The sequence below is a fragment of the Chanos chanos genome, chromosome 12 (assembly GCF_902362185.1).
Source record: "Chanos chanos chromosome 12, fChaCha1.1, whole genome shotgun sequence".
In the NCBI taxonomy this organism is placed as follows: Eukaryota; Metazoa; Chordata; class Actinopteri; order Gonorynchiformes; family Chanidae; genus Chanos; species Chanos chanos.
Window position 1 is genome coordinate 23,534,451 of NC_044506.1, and position 17,500 is coordinate 23,551,950.

General features: G+C 41.9%; 1 protein-coding gene across 1 annotated transcript in view; it reads right to left on the reverse strand.

The window, feature by feature from the left end:
• Positions 1-7,696: 7,696 nt before the first annotated feature.
• Positions 7,697-17,500, reverse strand: part of cspg5b (chondroitin sulfate proteoglycan 5b) — a 17,880-nt gene continuing 8,076 nt past the window's right edge. Inside the window, exons 4-6 of the mRNA XM_030788619.1 lie at positions 14,522-14,710; positions 13,549-13,702; positions 7,697-7,858 (exon numbers count right to left, since the gene is read on the reverse strand). Coding sequence (XP_030644479.1) covers positions 7,697-7,858; positions 13,549-13,702; positions 14,522-14,710 — 505 coding nt within the window. The remainder of the gene's footprint in view (positions 7,859-13,548; positions 13,703-14,521; positions 14,711-17,500) is intronic.

The window sequence follows — 17,500 nt, forward strand, 5'->3', positions numbered from 1 at the left end:
CACTCTTCATCAGTCACACTCTACATCAGTCACACTCTTCATCAGTCACGCTCTACATCACTCTTCATCAGTCACACTCTTCATCAGTCAAACTCTACATCAGTCTCACTCTACATTAGTCACACTCTACATCAGTCACACTCTAAATCAGTCACACTCTACATCACTCTTCATCAGTCACACTCTACATCACTCTTCATCAGTCACGCTCTACATCAGTCACACTCTTCATCAGTCACACTCTACATCAGTCACACTCTAAATCAGTCACACTCTACATCACTCTTCATCAGTCACACTCTACATCAGTCACACTCTTTACCAGTCACACTCTTCATCAGTCACACTCTACATCAGTCACACTCTTCATCAGTCACACTCTACATCAGTCACACTCTACATCACTCTACATCAGTCACACTCTTCATCAGTCACGCTCTACATCACTCTTCATCAGTCACACTCTTCATCAGTCAAACTCTACATCAGTCTCACTCTACATTAGTCACACTCTACATCAGTCACACTCTAAATCAGTCACACTCTACATCACTCTACATCAGTCACACTCTACATCAGTCACACTCTAAATCAGTCACACTCTACATCACTCTTCATCAGTCACACTCTACATCACTCTTCATCAGTCACGCTCTACATCAGTCACACTCTTCATCAGTCACACTCTACATCAGTCACACTCTAAATCAGTCACACTCTACATCACTCTTCATCAGTCACACTCTACATCAGTCACACTCTTTACCAGTCACACTCTTCATCAGTCACACTCTACATCAGTCACACTCTTCATCAGTCACACTCTACATCAGTCACACTCTACATCACTCTACATCAGTCACACTCTTCATCAGTCACACTCTTCATCAGTCACGCTCTTCATCAGTCACGCTCTACATCAGTCACACTCTAAATCAGTCACACTCTACATCACTCTTCATCAGTCACACTCTTTACCAGTCACACTCTTCATCAGTCACACTCTACATCACTCTACATCAGTCACACTCTACATCAGTCACACTCTACATCACTCTACATCAGTCACACTCTTCATCAGTCACACTCTTTACCAGTCACACTCTTCATCAGTCACACTCTACATCAGTCACACTCTTCATCAGTCACACTCTACATCAGTCACACTCTACATCAGTCACACTCTTCATCAGTCACACTCTACATCAGTCTCACTCTTCATCAGTCACACTCTTCATCACTCTTCATCAGTCACACTCTACATCACTCTACATCAGTCACGCTCTACATCAGTCACACTCTTCATCAGTCACACTCTTCATCAGTCACACTCTACATCAGTCACACTCTTCATCAGTCACGCTCTACATCAGTCACACTCTACATCAGTCACACTCTTCATCAGTCTCACTCTACATCAGTCACACTCTACATTAGTCACACTCTACATCACTCTTCATCAGTCACACTCTTCATCAGTCTCACTCTTCATCAGTCACACTCTACATCACTCTTCATCAGTCACACTCTACATCAGTCTCACTCTACATCAGTCACACTCTACATCAGTCACGCTCTTCATCACTCTTCATCAGTCACACTCTACATTAGTCACACTCTACATCAGTCACACTCTACATCACTCTTCATCAGTCACACTCTACATCACTCTTCATCAGTCTCACTCTACATCAGTCACACTCTACATCACTCTACATCAGTCACACTCTACATCAGTCACACTCTTCATCAGTCTCACTCTACATCAGTCACACTCTACATCAGTCACACTCTTCATCAGTCACACTCTACATCAGTCACACTCTACATCAGTCACACTCTTCATCAGTCTCACTCTTCATCAGTCACACTCTACATCAGTCACACTCTTCATCAGTCACACTCTACATCAGTCACACTCTTCATCAGTCTCACTCTACATCAGTCTCACTCTACATCAGTCACACTCTACATCAGTCACGCTCTATATCAGTCATGCTCTACATCACTCTTCATCAGTCACACTCTACATCAGTCACACTCTTCATCAGTCACACTCTACATCAGTCACGCTCTACATCAGTCACACTCTACATCACTCTTCATCAGTCACACTCTTCATCAGTCACTCTTCAGGTTATGGCTGGCTTTGATGCCTCCATTAATATAAATTTATGTAGATTTTGTAGAGTATAGACAAGAATAACTTTCATTTAACTTTTTATTCTGGTTATTCTGTTATTTCTACATCTTTAAATTGTTCTCTCGTCATGTCTGTTCTTCTATGCCCACCCCCAACTCTCTCACTCTCTCTCTCTCTCTCTCTCAGCTGTGATGTTGAAGCCAAAGACAATTGAAATCCTTATCTTATAGTTCTACCACTCTTTATTTAGAGAAAAAAGGATTAATGAAAGATTTTCGTTAAATATGAAAAAACACCTTGTTATTTATTAGAAGTGACAAAAAAGCGTGTGTTTGCTCCCTCTGTCTAGAAAATTAGTATTAAAAGTCAAAGTATGTTCGGCGCTGTCTGTGACCAAGCGATCCCTGTAGGGTTAGCGTCCCCAGTGCTGTTTATCTCACAGGAAAAAAGCCACTGCACAGAGATTGGACAGTTCAGATAGTCCCTCAGAAATGACCTGGTCCTGAAGTCGCTGTCTCAGAGAATAGTTTGGGAAAGTTTTTGTTGTGTCATGTCGTGGCGCGGCTGTTACGGGGTGCAGGCCTTGCCCAGACGAGGATTGGGCACGCGGACGGGCATGGGGGGCAGAGAGCGGGTGCTGACGGGGCTGTATCCGGGTTCGGAGCTGCGTCGCGGGCAGAGCTGAGACAGTGAACCCCTCTGTCCGGACCGGCCCGGGGGGCAACGCAGCACGGGTGACTTTTTGGGAGACTTTGGGGGTAGTTTGTAGAGGAAAACATTGTAGTGAAGGGGGGGGCTCGTCTGTGGGTGCATCTTCGCCTCTTTGGGAAGGAGCAGCTCCAGATCAATGGTCACTCCAGCCTGCACACACACACACACACACACACACACACACACACACACAAACAAACAGGCAGAAAAGTACACATACGCGCACAAAACATACACAGACACAGACCAATATATACACAAACATGCATGGGTACAGACACATGGGCACAGACACATGGGTACAGACACATAGGTACAGACACATGAGTACATACACATGGGTACAGACACATGGGCACAGACACATGGGTACAGACACATGGGCACAGACACATGGGTACAGACACATGGACACAGACACATGGGCACAGACACATGGACACAGACACATGGGCACAGACACATGGACACAGACACATGGGCACAGACACATGGGCACAGACACATGAGTACATACACAGAAAGAGGAACACATGGACAAAAGTGTATTATTCATTTTGACCTCGTGTTTAAGAGCCAGTGCATGCCAGTGTGTCTTTAACTGTATCAAATCACCAACACTTCACTGTTTCAGTTCCCAAATGCCTTCTAATTCCTAATCCCTGCAAATGTACACACAGTGTATGTAATCCATACCTCAGGACGTGTGACTGTTCACAGCACAGAGAGAGAGAGAGAGAGCTGATTTAAATCTAATTTTCCTACTCAGACTGACGCTGTGAACACTGTCACAATCAATCAGCTTGGCCTGCTTAGCGCCGTCTAATTCCCTCCTGTATTAAAATTGCTTTACTAATTAGTTACAGACTGAAATGATGTTATGTACTCAAATATAACCAACGAACCTCATACCCAAAGTCGCCTCATCCTAGTCCACAGAGTTAAATATCTCTACAGCTTTCTCAAAGCAGAATTGACTGACACCTGTAAGGAGCTCCCTCACACAGGAGCTGGGCTGTTTGAGGGGAAATGTTATGTTGGAAGTACAGTAGTGTAAGATGACACTGTGGGCTGTTGTGTGTTCACAGGCCGGCAGTGTGCAGTAGTGTGGGCTGTTGTGTGTTCACAGGCCGGCAGTGTGCAGTAGTGTGGACTCACTCATGCAGAGGACAGTGTAGGGGAAAAGGTTCATGGTGTTGGATTGGATTTGTGTCACTGAGGGACTGACATACAGGCCCCAGGTTTTACTTCCAGAGGAAGTGTCTCTGCTAAGGGTTTACTTTTTACTGTAATACTGTTCTTCTGTAAGGACAGACAGTCACTGGTGTCATTGGACTGACTGTACTGGTGTGTGTGTGTGTGTGTGTGTTTATGTTATTGTAACTGACTGCACTGGTGTACTGGTGTGTGTTAAGGTAACTGACTTTATTGGTGTGTGTGTGTGCGTGTCTTGATAACTGACTGTATTGGGGCGTGTTTGTGTGTGTGTGTGTGTGCGTGTTTACTGTGTGTGTGTACGTGTGTGCGTGTGTGTGTGTGTTATGATAACTGCACACTGTGAGGACTAGCCCTGACATGATGTTAGAGCATATAGGAGTTTGTGTATGTCAGTAGTTCTGGTAGTAGAACTGGAGTTCTGACTAATACTGTTGTAATCTAAGTTGAATATATTGAATAGTGTATTAGAGAATCTGTAAGTGAATAATAATATATAGTGTATTATTGAATCTGTATGTGAATAATAATATATAGTGTATTATTGAATCTGTATGTGAATAATAATATATAGTGTATTAGAGAATATGTAAGTGAATGATAATATATAGTATATTATTGAATCTGTATGTGAATAATAATATATAGTGTATTATTGAATCAGTAAGTGAATAATAATATATAGTGTATTAGAGAATATGTAAGTGAATAATAATATATAGTGTATTAGAGAATATGTAAGTGAATGATAATATATAGTATATTATTGAATCTGTATGTGAATAATAATATATAGTGTATTATTGAATCTGTATGTGAATAATAATATATAGTGTATTAGAGAATATGTAAGTGAATGATAATATATAGTATATTATTGAATCTGTATGTGAATAATAATATATAGTGTATTATTGAATCAGTAAGTGAATAATAATATATAGTGTATTAGAGAATATGTAAGTGAATAATAATATATAGTGTATTAGAGAATATGTAAGTGAATAATAATATATAGTGTATTAGAGAATCTGTATGTGAATAATAATATATAGTGTATTAGAGAATATGTAAGTGAATAATAATATATAGTGTATTAGGGGACCTGTAAGTGAACAATAATATATTTGTGCTTGTACACTGCTAGTGATTTTATAGACAGCTGGATCAGACTTGGACAGCAGCTACACTATTATAACTCTGCTCCTTTTATTGTTGCATACAGTCTTATAGTATTACAAAATGTTCTCTTTTCAAAAGGAGAGTAAAAATGGCTCTGATGTGAATGTTCCATGGTTCTTACTCCAGGGTGACAAAAGACATCCCATAGGATGTTGTTGTTAAAGAAATACTGGAAAGAAACTACTCTGCTCTCAGTCCACCCAAATTCATGATGCTGCTACAGTCATTCAGTCACTATTTGGGGTGCACTTTGATTGCACTGTAATATGCAAATTGCTCCCACTTTCTAACACGGCAGTTCTCCTTAACAGAGAAGTCATTTTATATGATTTGTTGTTGTTGTTGTAGTTGTTGTTGTTGTTAAATGACCATGTAAAAAGGTATATGGGGAAATACCATGGACCATGAACCAAAAATGACATGAACCGTAAACATGAACCGTAAACCTCAAGATGTGTGCTCGGTAACATAAAGGGTTAATGACACTTGGAATAAAAGTCTGTGGTTTAGCACCAGCAGAGTCAAATACAACCATAGTTTTCACCAATTAAAAATGGAAAAATCTAATTTAATGCATATGAAATACAAGGCATCGTGAGAGTTCTCTAATGAGAGTTCTCTAATGAGAGTGTTCTAATGAGAGTGTTCTAATGAGAGTGTTCTAGTGAGAATTCTCCAGTGAGAATGTTGTAATGCAAGTGCTTTAATGAGAGTTTTCTGATGACTGTTTTTTAATGAGAGTCTTCTAATGAGAGTGGTCCAATGAGAACATTCTTATAAGAGTTCCCTAAAGGGAGTGTTCTACTAAAAATTCTATAATGCGAGCATTCTAATGAGAGTTTTCCGATGAGAATGTTCTAATCAGAGTTCTTTAATGAGAGATCTTTAATGAGAATGTTTTAGTGAGAGTTCTCTAATGGGAGTGGTCTGATGAGAATGCTCTAATAATAGATCTCTAAAGAGAGTGTTTTAACAATAGTTCTATGATGAGAATGTTCTAATAAGAGTTATCTAAAGAGAGTGTTCTACTGAGAATTCTATAATGATAGTGTTCTGCTGAGAGTTCTTTAATTAGAGTTCTTTAATGAAAATGTTCTAGTGAGAGATCTCTGTTGTGAATGGTCTAATGAGAATGTTCTAGTAAGTTCTTTAGAGTGTTCTACTGAGAGTTCAATAATGAGTGTTCTAATGAGAGTTTTCTAATGAGAAAGTTCTAATAAGAGTTCTCTGATGAGAGTGTGCAGTAAGTCTTGTGTAGTTAGCAGTGTTTAGGGTATGTGTTATAATGAGAGCCTGTTGTAGGTGTGGTATGGTTAGCAGTTGTTCAGGTATATGCTAAAGCCATGCACGCAAGCAAAGCCTGAGACAGTATTAAAGACAGAGGAAGGGACAAAGAGATAAAAAGAAAGATAGAAATCCAGAGAAGAGCGGGGATAGAACAGGACCAGACTGGGACTAAATATGTAATGTTAAAAACAGTTTATTCCAACAAACTCTTATTTGATTCTTTGTCATAATGTGTATTTAAAAAAAATGACAAAAAGGACAATCTCAAATACATCACATTAATGAAAGCAACATTAATGAGACCATGTTTGTAATATGCTGTGTATATCAATCCAAGTAAAGTTTGTTTCTATATTTACCCTTACTTATGGAATTAGTCAGACAAACATCAAAATCTCTACAGGTATTTTTTTAATCCACTATCCCTAAACTTCATTTTCCCTCCAAAATCTTCTCACTGTAATTTTTTTTTAAATTATTATTTATTATTATTATCATTATTGTACAAAGTAACACCAATGCATGCGGGTAAGGCGGGACAAAAAGGGACTGTGTGTGTGTATGCGTGTGTAAGGGGAGGTGACATTAGTTAGATTACAGGTCAAAAGGTCAAAGGTGAGTGCATGGGCTGAGGTCGTGATGCTGACAGTCTAGACACAATGAAACAGCGCGAGATGTGAAAATGCGTGACGGTTAAAGCAGGTGAGGAAGAGGAGCAGGTGCTGGCTTCATCACAATCTGAGACGCTGGCATAGCTGGCATTCCACCCAGCCACGACTCGGAGCAGGTGCAGCGTTGGCATCAGCATTGGCATTGGCGTTTAGTGAATGGTGCAGGTGGGGTGAGCTGAGAGTGGCACTCCGTGAGCCTCGCTGCAGTGTGACACGTGACATTGTGCTGTGGCACTGTGACGTGCGGTTTGTGATGTTAAGTGAGTGTGTGCCGAGGCCATTGTGGCAGTGTGTCGTAAGAGTCAGGCACGGGGCCAAGATGTGGAGTAGCGGGGAGCTTTGTGATTGGCTGAGACAATGAAATGCAGGCAGTGCTGTTGCGTGCTGATTATGGAGCCTCTAAAGCAGCAGCCGTACTTGCCAGTATGGTAATGCCAGCACATGCGGGTGTTCAGTCACAGCATTGCCATGTGGCGGGAGGCCGGCGCTACACCATGTTGTTCTGCAGCGATATTACCTCATCAGCGTTGTCTTCGCCGCCCACTTTGTCGTTCTCGTGTGTGGGCGTTACAGAGTTCTGGATGATCAGGGACTCGTCCTCTTTGGAGGGTGGGCTTTTCACTGGCTCCTCCAGCTTGGCACAATCTTCCTGCTTCAGGAATAATACATGCAGACACACTGAATGTGAATCTCGATCCATTTGTAGTAATCAAACACTTCTGTTAAATAAATCTCAGTGGTTAAAAAACACATCTATGACTTATATCATTATATCAAAAATCATAGTGCACCACAATTTCAAATATTAACCCACCTACTTACCTAAGACAAACTCACACACACACACACACACACACTTTCACTCTGTGGCCATCAGCATGTCAAAGAACCATGCATAAACGTGTATAGAGGGATTCCTGATGAATTAACTTGCGGGAATTCTCTGACATTCAGACCCTGGGTCAGTTTTGCTCATTGGCTCAGAGGACAAGACTTTGCCTGAGCGAACCAGACTCCAGATCTGAAACAGCTCTTTTCCACCGGGATGGTGCTGGTGCGGAGCCAGTTTTGCCTCGGTGCCTTTTGAGAACCGACCCGCATTTTGACAGGTTTGAGAACCAAATGTTACACAGTGAAAGTTGGGGTAATTTCCATGGGGGCAAAAAGTCATGGCGGCCAGAATGTGTCTGCTTTGCTTGCTTTTTAATAAATTTATTTTTATGCTAGGCTTTCACACCGTGAAACACCTGGCGAATTTCATCCTACCACTTTTCGCTCTGGGGGCACAGTTCACTAAAACAGCAAGCCTGTCACCTCGCCCAAAGGTTCGAGTGCTTACATGAAAGTCTTCAGTGGTCTATTTGCCCCGACCAGAGCTGTTGAGAGAGTTTTTTCTGCCGCTCTGGCCCCGACTACGTTCATGTAACATGTAAACAACAACCCTTGTTCATATAGTCACAAATGGTTGCCAATCTGAATCTTTTAATCATATACATGTTTTCATGTTACATGTAGCCTTTAGCCTCCGCCATCTTGGTCAGACTTTTTTTGCTACTCCCCCCTCTCCAGAGAACGTCATGCACCAAACACATCACACGCTGAACTGACTGGATCTCGTGTGGTTCTCATTTGCACGGCCACTGAAATCGGTGGTTCCAACTTTTGGAGTCTTCAGTAGAAATGTGTGATCCCGGTTCTAGATTAGGCACCGGCACCGGCACTGCGTCAGTGGAAAAGGGGTAAAAGATAGCGATCATGCTAGTTTGTCGCTGCTACACATAATATCTTCATGAGCTACTTACTTGCTTAGTGTCATTGCATTAGCATTAGCATTAGCGTATGTAAAATGGACATTGCACTCCATTTGATTTTCACATGGCATAATGGAACATGCTAACCCTAACTGTCTATGTAACGGGAAAAATGGATCATGTGAAAAATTTGTATTTGAATTCATAGGTGGTAATGCAACCTTATTATTAAAATGCGTGATCGATTACATTGGACTAACAAGACTTCCTCTGTGTGTGTCTGTGTATCTGTGTGTGTGGGCATTGCCTATATCTCACTAATTATACCTCTGATTTGAGAGCAGTTGTATGTCTTGTCTTTTTATCTGAATTTAAAGCCTCTTCCTTTCAGAGGCATGACCATATCTCAGGAGGAATGACATTTGAGCAAAGCTTCCTCAAACACACTTGCTTTGAACTCGTCGGTTGTTTTTACTGTGAACATTCATATCCATTCTGTCTGTCTGAGGTCCAGAGGTGTGACATAGTTGAGTTCACTGCTTTGACAACACAGTCCTGAGGATCATGCTAACTTCCCTTTTCAACTAAGACAGCAGGCAGGACCAAATAGGAAAAGAAAATATAGTCTTTTATTTCCATCCTGACTGTAGGCTGAGAAATCATAAATCATGACTCTTCTCTCTTATAAGAGTGAGGAAAAAGCAGATGACAGAAAAGAAGGGATGAGTTTTTTCTCTTTTCGAGATAGAGATGTAGAGTGATGGCTTTGATTGTCAGATCTGAGGATGGTCTCTCATTTCTCTTTCACTCACAAGCTCTACACAGTTTCGCTCTCTCTCTCTCTCTTTCTGTTTCCCTCAGGCTGTCAGACTTCCCCCTTTTCATCCTAAAATCCTGTCCTCCCTTCACTGAGGAGGAATTGAAAGAGAGATGCTCCGCTCACTGTGGGTTCAGACCATGTGAGTGCAACAGGTGACCCTCATTGGACTTTTAACGAAAGGAAAGGTTTATCAATGATTTTTAACGAAAGGAAAGGTTTATCAATGATTTTTAATGAAAGAAAAGGTTTATCAATGATTTTTAACGAAAGGAAGGGTTTATCTATGATTTTTACTGAAAGAAGAGGCTTATCGGTGATTTTTAACTAAAGAAAAGGCTTATCTGTGATATTTAAGGAAAGATAAGGTTTATCGTTGATTTTGAACAAAAGAAAAGGCTTATCCGTGATATTTAATGAAAGATAAGGTTTATCGTTGATTTTGAACAAAAGAAAAGGCTTATCCGTGATATTTAATGAAACATAAGGTTTATCGTTGATTTTGAACAAAAGAAAAGGCTTATCCGTGATATTTAAGGAAAGATAAGGTTTATCGTTGATTTTGAACAAAAGAAAAGGCTTATCCGTGGTATTTAATGAAAGATAAGGTTTATCGTTGATTTTGAACAAAAGAAAAGGCTTATCCGTGATATTTAATGAAAGATAAGGTTTATCGTTGATTTTGAACAAAAGAAAAGGCTTATCCGTGGTATTTAATGAAAGATAAGGTTTATCGTTGATTTTGAACAAAAGAAAAGGCTTATCCGTGGTATTTAATGAAAGATAAGGTTTATCGTTGATTTTGAACAAAAGAAAAGGCTTATCCGTGATATTTAATGAAAGATAAGGTTTATCGTTGATTTTGAACAAAAGAAAAGGCTTATCCGTGGTATTTAATGAAAGATAAGGTTTATCGTTGATTTTGAACAAAAGAAAAGGCTTATCCGTGATATTTAAGGAAAGATAAGGTTTATCGTTGATTTTGAACAAAAGAAAAGGCTTATCCGTGGTATTTAATGAAAGATAAGGTTTATCGTTGATTTTGAACAAAAGAAAAGGCTTATCCGTGGTATTTAATGAAAGATAAGGTTTATCGTTGATTTTGAACAAAAGAAAAGGCTTATCCGTGGTATTTAATGAAAGATAAGGTTTATCGTTGATTTTGAACAAAAGAAAAGGCTTATCCGTGGTATTTAATGAAAGATAAGGTTTATCGTTGATTTTGAACAAAAGAAAAGGCTTATCCGTGGTATTTAATGAAAGATAAGGTTTATCGTTGATTTTGAACAAAAGAAAAGGCTTATCCGTGATATTTAATGAAAGATAAGGTTTATCGTTGATTTTGAACAAAAGAGAAGGCTTATCTGTGATATTTAATGAAAGATAAGGTTTATCGTTGATTTTGAACAAAAGAAAAGGCTTATCCGTGGTATTTAATGAAAGATAAGGTTTATCATTGATTTTGAACAAAAGAAAAGGCTTATCCGTGATATTTAATGAAAGATAAGGTTTATCGTTGATTTTGAACAAAAGAAAAGGCTTATCCGTGGTATTTAATGAAAGATAAGGTTTATCGTTGATTTTGAACAAAAGAAAAGGCTTATCCGTGGTATTTAATGAAAGATAAGGTTTATCATTGATTTTGAACAAAAGAAAAGGCTTATCCGTGATATTTAATGAAAGATAAGGTTTATCGTTGATTTTGAACAAAAGAAAAGGCTTATCCGTGGTATTTAATGAAAGATAAGGTTTATCGGTGATTTTGAACAAAAGAAAAGGCTTATCCGTGGTATTTCTCAGAGCTGAGGACAGCAAATCTGCTCCTGTGTATTCAGTGGTGCGTTTAACAAGACACTCACGTCTTCAAGAATATTTTAAATGATCAACTCAAATGTTAGCAGCAGCAAAAATACAAAGCTCCATTGGAAAAGACACAAACCATGACGTTTATGAGGAGAGAAAGAGAGAGAGAGAGAGAGAGAGAGAGAGAGAAAGAGAGAGAAAGAGGGAGAGAGTGAGAGAGAGAGAGAATTGTGAGCATCTTTCAGTGGGAGCAGGCCAGAGCTGAGGTCATAGGGCGTTTTCCTTTGGTTTGTAATCCTCGTGATTGTGAGAGGAGACTGATATGAACTGAAAGTGTGTGTGGCGCAGAGAGCATCAGTATGACCTTACTTGGTTACTGTCAGTGGTCATTTAAGTTACTTTAATGTCAGAGACTGTACAGGAGAGTCATATTACTCCACCTGTGAGACGCCCAGCATCAGAGATCTGCTCTGACAACACAAGAATTAGAGAAAAATGGATCCTTCAGTGCTAACCACTACCACAAATGCTCAATCCGAGAAAAACGAGAACTGAAACTGATGCAATGTTTCCATCAGTTTAGAAAGTATGGATCCAACAGCTGACACACTCTGTCCATTGAGCAGTGTCTACTCTAATCTGTATTGATTACTATCACTTTGCCCCCCCGGCAGTGGTCTCCCTCTGGCCCCTCCCTGTGTGTTAGTTTGATGAATAAAAAAAAAAAAGAAACAGCTGTACTCTCATTGGCCGGGATCTGGACGGCAGTGCTGAGCCTGAGGGCCGGGGGGTGGGTGCAGGTTTGAAGATGTTTCTAAGCAGGAGTGGTGTGATATCAGACAGAGCTGTGAGTGTATGGGGCTTTCAGGGCATTGCAATGTAGCATGACTGAAAAACCTTATCGGACTCAGAGTCAAGACAAACTGCTGAAACCATGCTCAAGCCAGAGCCAAAATGGATGCCTAGGGTTAAGATGCTATTCAAGGCCAACGTGAGCCTGTTTACGGAGTAGTGACACTAAGGGGTTAGAAGCACTGAGCCAAAATGGGTGATTAAAGAGGAAGAGGTTCTGCAGGAGAAGCAGGAACTTTGAGCCTAAATGGAAGGATGGGACCATGGAAAAGCAGCAGCTTGGCAGCTGTAGTATTTTGAGCTGGTTTTAGGTTAGGGAGGTTGCAGCTCAGGAGCCAAAATGGCAGGTTGTCTTACCTCAGCGTAGGTCTCTTCTTTTGGTTTATACTCCCATGTGTACCTGCTCATGGTTTTCTGGGGGGGTAAGGGAGGCATGTCGAGAGACCGTTACTCCTCTCTAAGGACTCTGCATTCGTCTGCATATTTACATGGCTAAAACTGGAACTGAGCAGCAGACCTTTCTATGTATTCATCACAACAGAGTTCTACCCTCTGGAATCTCATCTAACTGTATTTTTGGTTTACATTCGATGAATATTCATTGTCTTTCTTTTTTTAAGGATAGATTTTAGGCCACAAAACCATCTCACGGTAACTGATCCTGACTGGACTTCAAAACACAGCTGACACCTGATTGGTTATATTCACTTTCCCGTGCCCTCCCTACCATGTTCCTGTTGTCACGGTAACACAGTAACCATGGTGAAAACACAGCTGACATAGAAATACACAGACAGACAGCGTTGACAGTGCAGTACTCCACATGGCCATCCAGCGTGTGGGGGCACATCCGAGGGGGTTTTCAGACGAAAGCAAGCGGTGTACAAGCAGGGTAAGATCAGTGTTTCTCTCTGTCTTTCCCGCTCTAATTTCCAAATGTAAATGTCGAGAGAGACAAAGAGAGAGAGAGAGAGAGAATGGGTGAGAGCTAAACAGAGTAGGGTGGGGATGGAAACACCACTCATTCCAGAGAGAGTGGAGACAGAGAGAGTCAGAGAGAGATGAGTAGAGATGTGTCATTCATGCAGAGGAGGAGAGGAGAGAGGGATAAGTTACCTGACAGGCTATGTTATCATAATAACCCAAAGTGGACTCATGGGAGAGGTTAGGCAGGGAGTCACATTGTGTTCTTACGTTTGCCTGGGAGCCCTCCGCGATCGTCGACAGCGAAAAATTATCATTCAACTGCTCCGACTGGGGACGGTACTTACTGTTAGTGAGACAGAGAGAGAGAGACAGAAAAACAAGAGATATTTACTGTCAGTGAGACAGAGAGAGAGAGACAGAAAAATGAGAGATATTTACTGTCAGTGAGACAGAGAGAGAGAGACAGACAGAAAAATGAGAGATATTTACTGTCAGTGAGACAGAGAGAGAGAGACAGAAAAACGAGAGATATTTACTGTCAGTGAGACAGAGAGAGAGAGACAGAAAAACGAGAGATATTTACTGTCAGTGAGACAGAGAGAGAGAGACAGAAAAATGAGAGATAAAGAGGGTGACGTGTGAAAAAAGGTAAGAATGCAGGTAAGGGAAACGAGACACCAAGAAACATTAGTCTGACCGTGTGTGTGTGTGTGTGTGTGTGTGTTTGTGAGAGAGAGTGCATGGAAGAATTTACAGACAGTGCACACACACATATACACACACCCACCCCCCCCCCCCACACACACACACAGAGTCAATTGCACAATCATATGAGTTAATGTTATTTATTTTTATTTTAATTATTTTGTATGTGTGTCCATCTTGGCTGACCTGTTTTGACCTCTCCCCCACTGCTGTGTCTGTTTTGGGTTGTGTTTAAATGCCCTTGGCTACACAGCAGTATATAGGTCATGCTTACTCACACACACACACACACACACACACACATACACAATACATTTAGTCTGGCCCACTTTCAGATGGAAAGAGGACCCACATCTGACTTCTTAGAACTGAGTTTTACATCACAGCATTTCTGTGCCCCCTGATGACCTCATGGCGTGTGGTTTGCGTGCGCACGTGTGTGTCTGCGTTTCCTCACCTGCGTCTGCGCAATCGTCTGTTTTCAGCCTTGAGAAGATGTAGTCGCTTGGCAAAGAACACAATTACCATAAAGAGGAGGAGCAACATGACCGAAGCCCCGCCCACTGCAATGCACATCACCTGGAAATCCGTAATCACAGACTCACATCTGGAGCCCTTATTCCACATATACTCCTGTACATTACACCTGCCAGAGAGACAGGGAGGGAGGGAGAGAGAGAGAGAGAGAGAGAGAGAGAGAGAGAGAGAGAGAGAGGGAGATGTCATTTCTGAAATGAATTACACCTACACAGAGGGGGGGGGGGGGGACAAGGAGAAGGACAAGACTCAGTGAGAGACTAATGAATAACAGTGATCCATCTCTACCACAGTGCAATCCACCCAGCAGCATCCTCCAACTGTGTGTGTGTGTTTGCGTGCGTTCAGTTACTGCTGAACACAGCTCACACTTCCCAAAACAGAACACACTTCACCCTCTGCCCGGCCAGGCCGGAAACCCAAACAGAACACACTTTACGCTTCGCCTGGTCATGCAGGAAACCCAGTTACACACATGACAGAAACACACATAAGACAGATGTGGTCTGAAGAGGACAGAGTAGAGAAACAGGGCCTCAGGCCTGGGCCGTGTCACTGTGTGTTAGAGGGCAGTCGATACAGGGCGGGAAATCAGAGTGCACACACACACACACAGCACTCAGCCTCTGTCTCAAACACAGATCAATGAGAATTTTATCAATGCGTTTAGCATACTATGTGTGAGTGTGTGAGTGTGTGTGTGTTTCAATGGGTTTAATCTACGCACTACTCTATCTAATCAGCCAAACAAAATGATATGGGATCAGAGGCAGTGTAGTTGATAAAGTGAAGAACTCAGTCAGAGAAGAGAGAGAGAGAGACAGAGACAAAAAAAAGAGAGGGAGAGAGTGTGAGAGAGATAGAGAGAAACAGAGAACGAGAGAGAGAGAGAGAGTGAAAGACAGAGACAGGTTCAGATCCAGGTATCTCTGGTGGTCTCTGACAGATCTGACTTATGACAGAGGTGACGTCTGTGAAGTTTTGCCACTCTAACAGGTCTGAGCCAGGAGAGAGTGAGGGTCCAGATCAGCCGTTGACTGCTCTGCCCTGCCCTGCTGCTGGGGACGGGCATGAGGGCACAGTGCAATGGAAAAGTTGGGCAGAAATGGGTTTGTGTGTCAGCACATGGGGGGGGGGGCACCCTCTCCTATAGGGCCTGTAATCCTGTCTTTCATATGATGGAAACACACACACACACACACACACACACACACATAACACGGCACGTTTGGTTCTGCTCTCCTCTGGCTTGACTTACACAAGCGTCTAAATATTGAGGCCAGCGGAGCTTTTACTGAGTGGCTCTCTCTTTCTGACTGAACTCTGGTCTCTCTAAACCTTAATCACTGGACAGCCTGACCTGAATAAGGGCCTTTCTCCAACCTTTCTCAACAAGAACACAACCTTCACAATCCTTTCCCTCAACACTCACCGTTAAGGCAGTTCTCCAAACATCACATCTCTCTACGTAAACAACCCCCCACTAACCCTCTGGACTGGCAGCCACAGAAATACACACAACATTGACATCTCTGCGCTGTATCGTCTCCTGATGCTGGTAAAGAGCAATCTTACCACAGCTGTGTAATGTATTGTGTGGAATAGAGTCACTGACACCCCTACAGAATTACATCAACTCTCCTAATCTATGTCAGCGCTCGTCATCTATTGGCTGAAATTCTGCTGCGCTTACACACACACACACACACACACACACACACACACATACAGCATCTGCAGGCTGTAGTTCTGCTCTGCACTTACACACACAGACACACACACATGCGTACGCGCACACACACACACGCGCGCGCGCGCGCGCACACACACATGTATGCACTTGTGGCTGAGCTGGTCTCTGACCTAAATCCCTGATGTTGTGGAGTTAGTGGGCTTTAATAACTGTCAGATCTGAGCAGTGATTGGAGGACCATAGCAAAGAGCTAGGGCAGCGTAACACATACATTTAACAATCTGAATGTAACAGTCTGAATGTAACAGTCTGAATGTAACAGTCTGAATGTAACAGTCTGAATGTAGACCATGTAAGAGAGTACATCACATAGCCCCAGTTCACTTACGCTGACCCTTCACTCTACCACTGCCCTGTTTGTGTCTGAGGGAAACAAAGAGAAAAATAAGAGGACATATGGACTCCGCTCATGGATTAGCCAATCCTTCTGCACCCCACACGGCCCCGCCTAATCCAAGCCCCTAAATCACCACCACCCCTCCAAACACACTGAGCACACTCTGCTGCTAGTGTTAGCAAGGCAAAGCTCATAAACCAGTCATCAACCAGTCTATGCTCATAAACCAGTCATAAATGAGTCTGCATTCAGAAATGAGTCATAAACGAGTCTTTGTTCATAAACCAATCATAAATGAGTCTATAGTCATAAATCAGTCTATAGTCATAAATGAGTCTGAGTCATAAATGAGTCTATGGTCATAAATGAGTCTATGGTCATAAATGAGTCTATAGTCATAAGTGAGTCTATGGTCATAAGTGAGTCTATAGTCATAAATGAGTCTATGGTCATAAATGAGTCTATAGTCATAAGTGAGTCTATGGTCATAAATGAGTCTATAGTCATAAATGAGTCTATGGTCATAAATCAGTCTATGGTCATAAATGAGTCCATGTCCATAAACCAGTCTATGTTCTGAAGTCAGTCTATGTTTATAAATGTGTCCATGTTCCCCTGGTTCATGTATCAGACCTGGTTCCTGTGGGTGGATGTATCAGAACCAGCCCCTGTGGGCAGGTGTATCAGACCTGGTTCCTGTGGGTGGATGTATCAGAACCAGCCCCTGTGGGCAGGTGTATCAGCCCTGGCTCCTGTGGGTGGATGTATCAGAACCAGCCCCTGTGGGCAGGTGTATCAGCCCTGGCTCC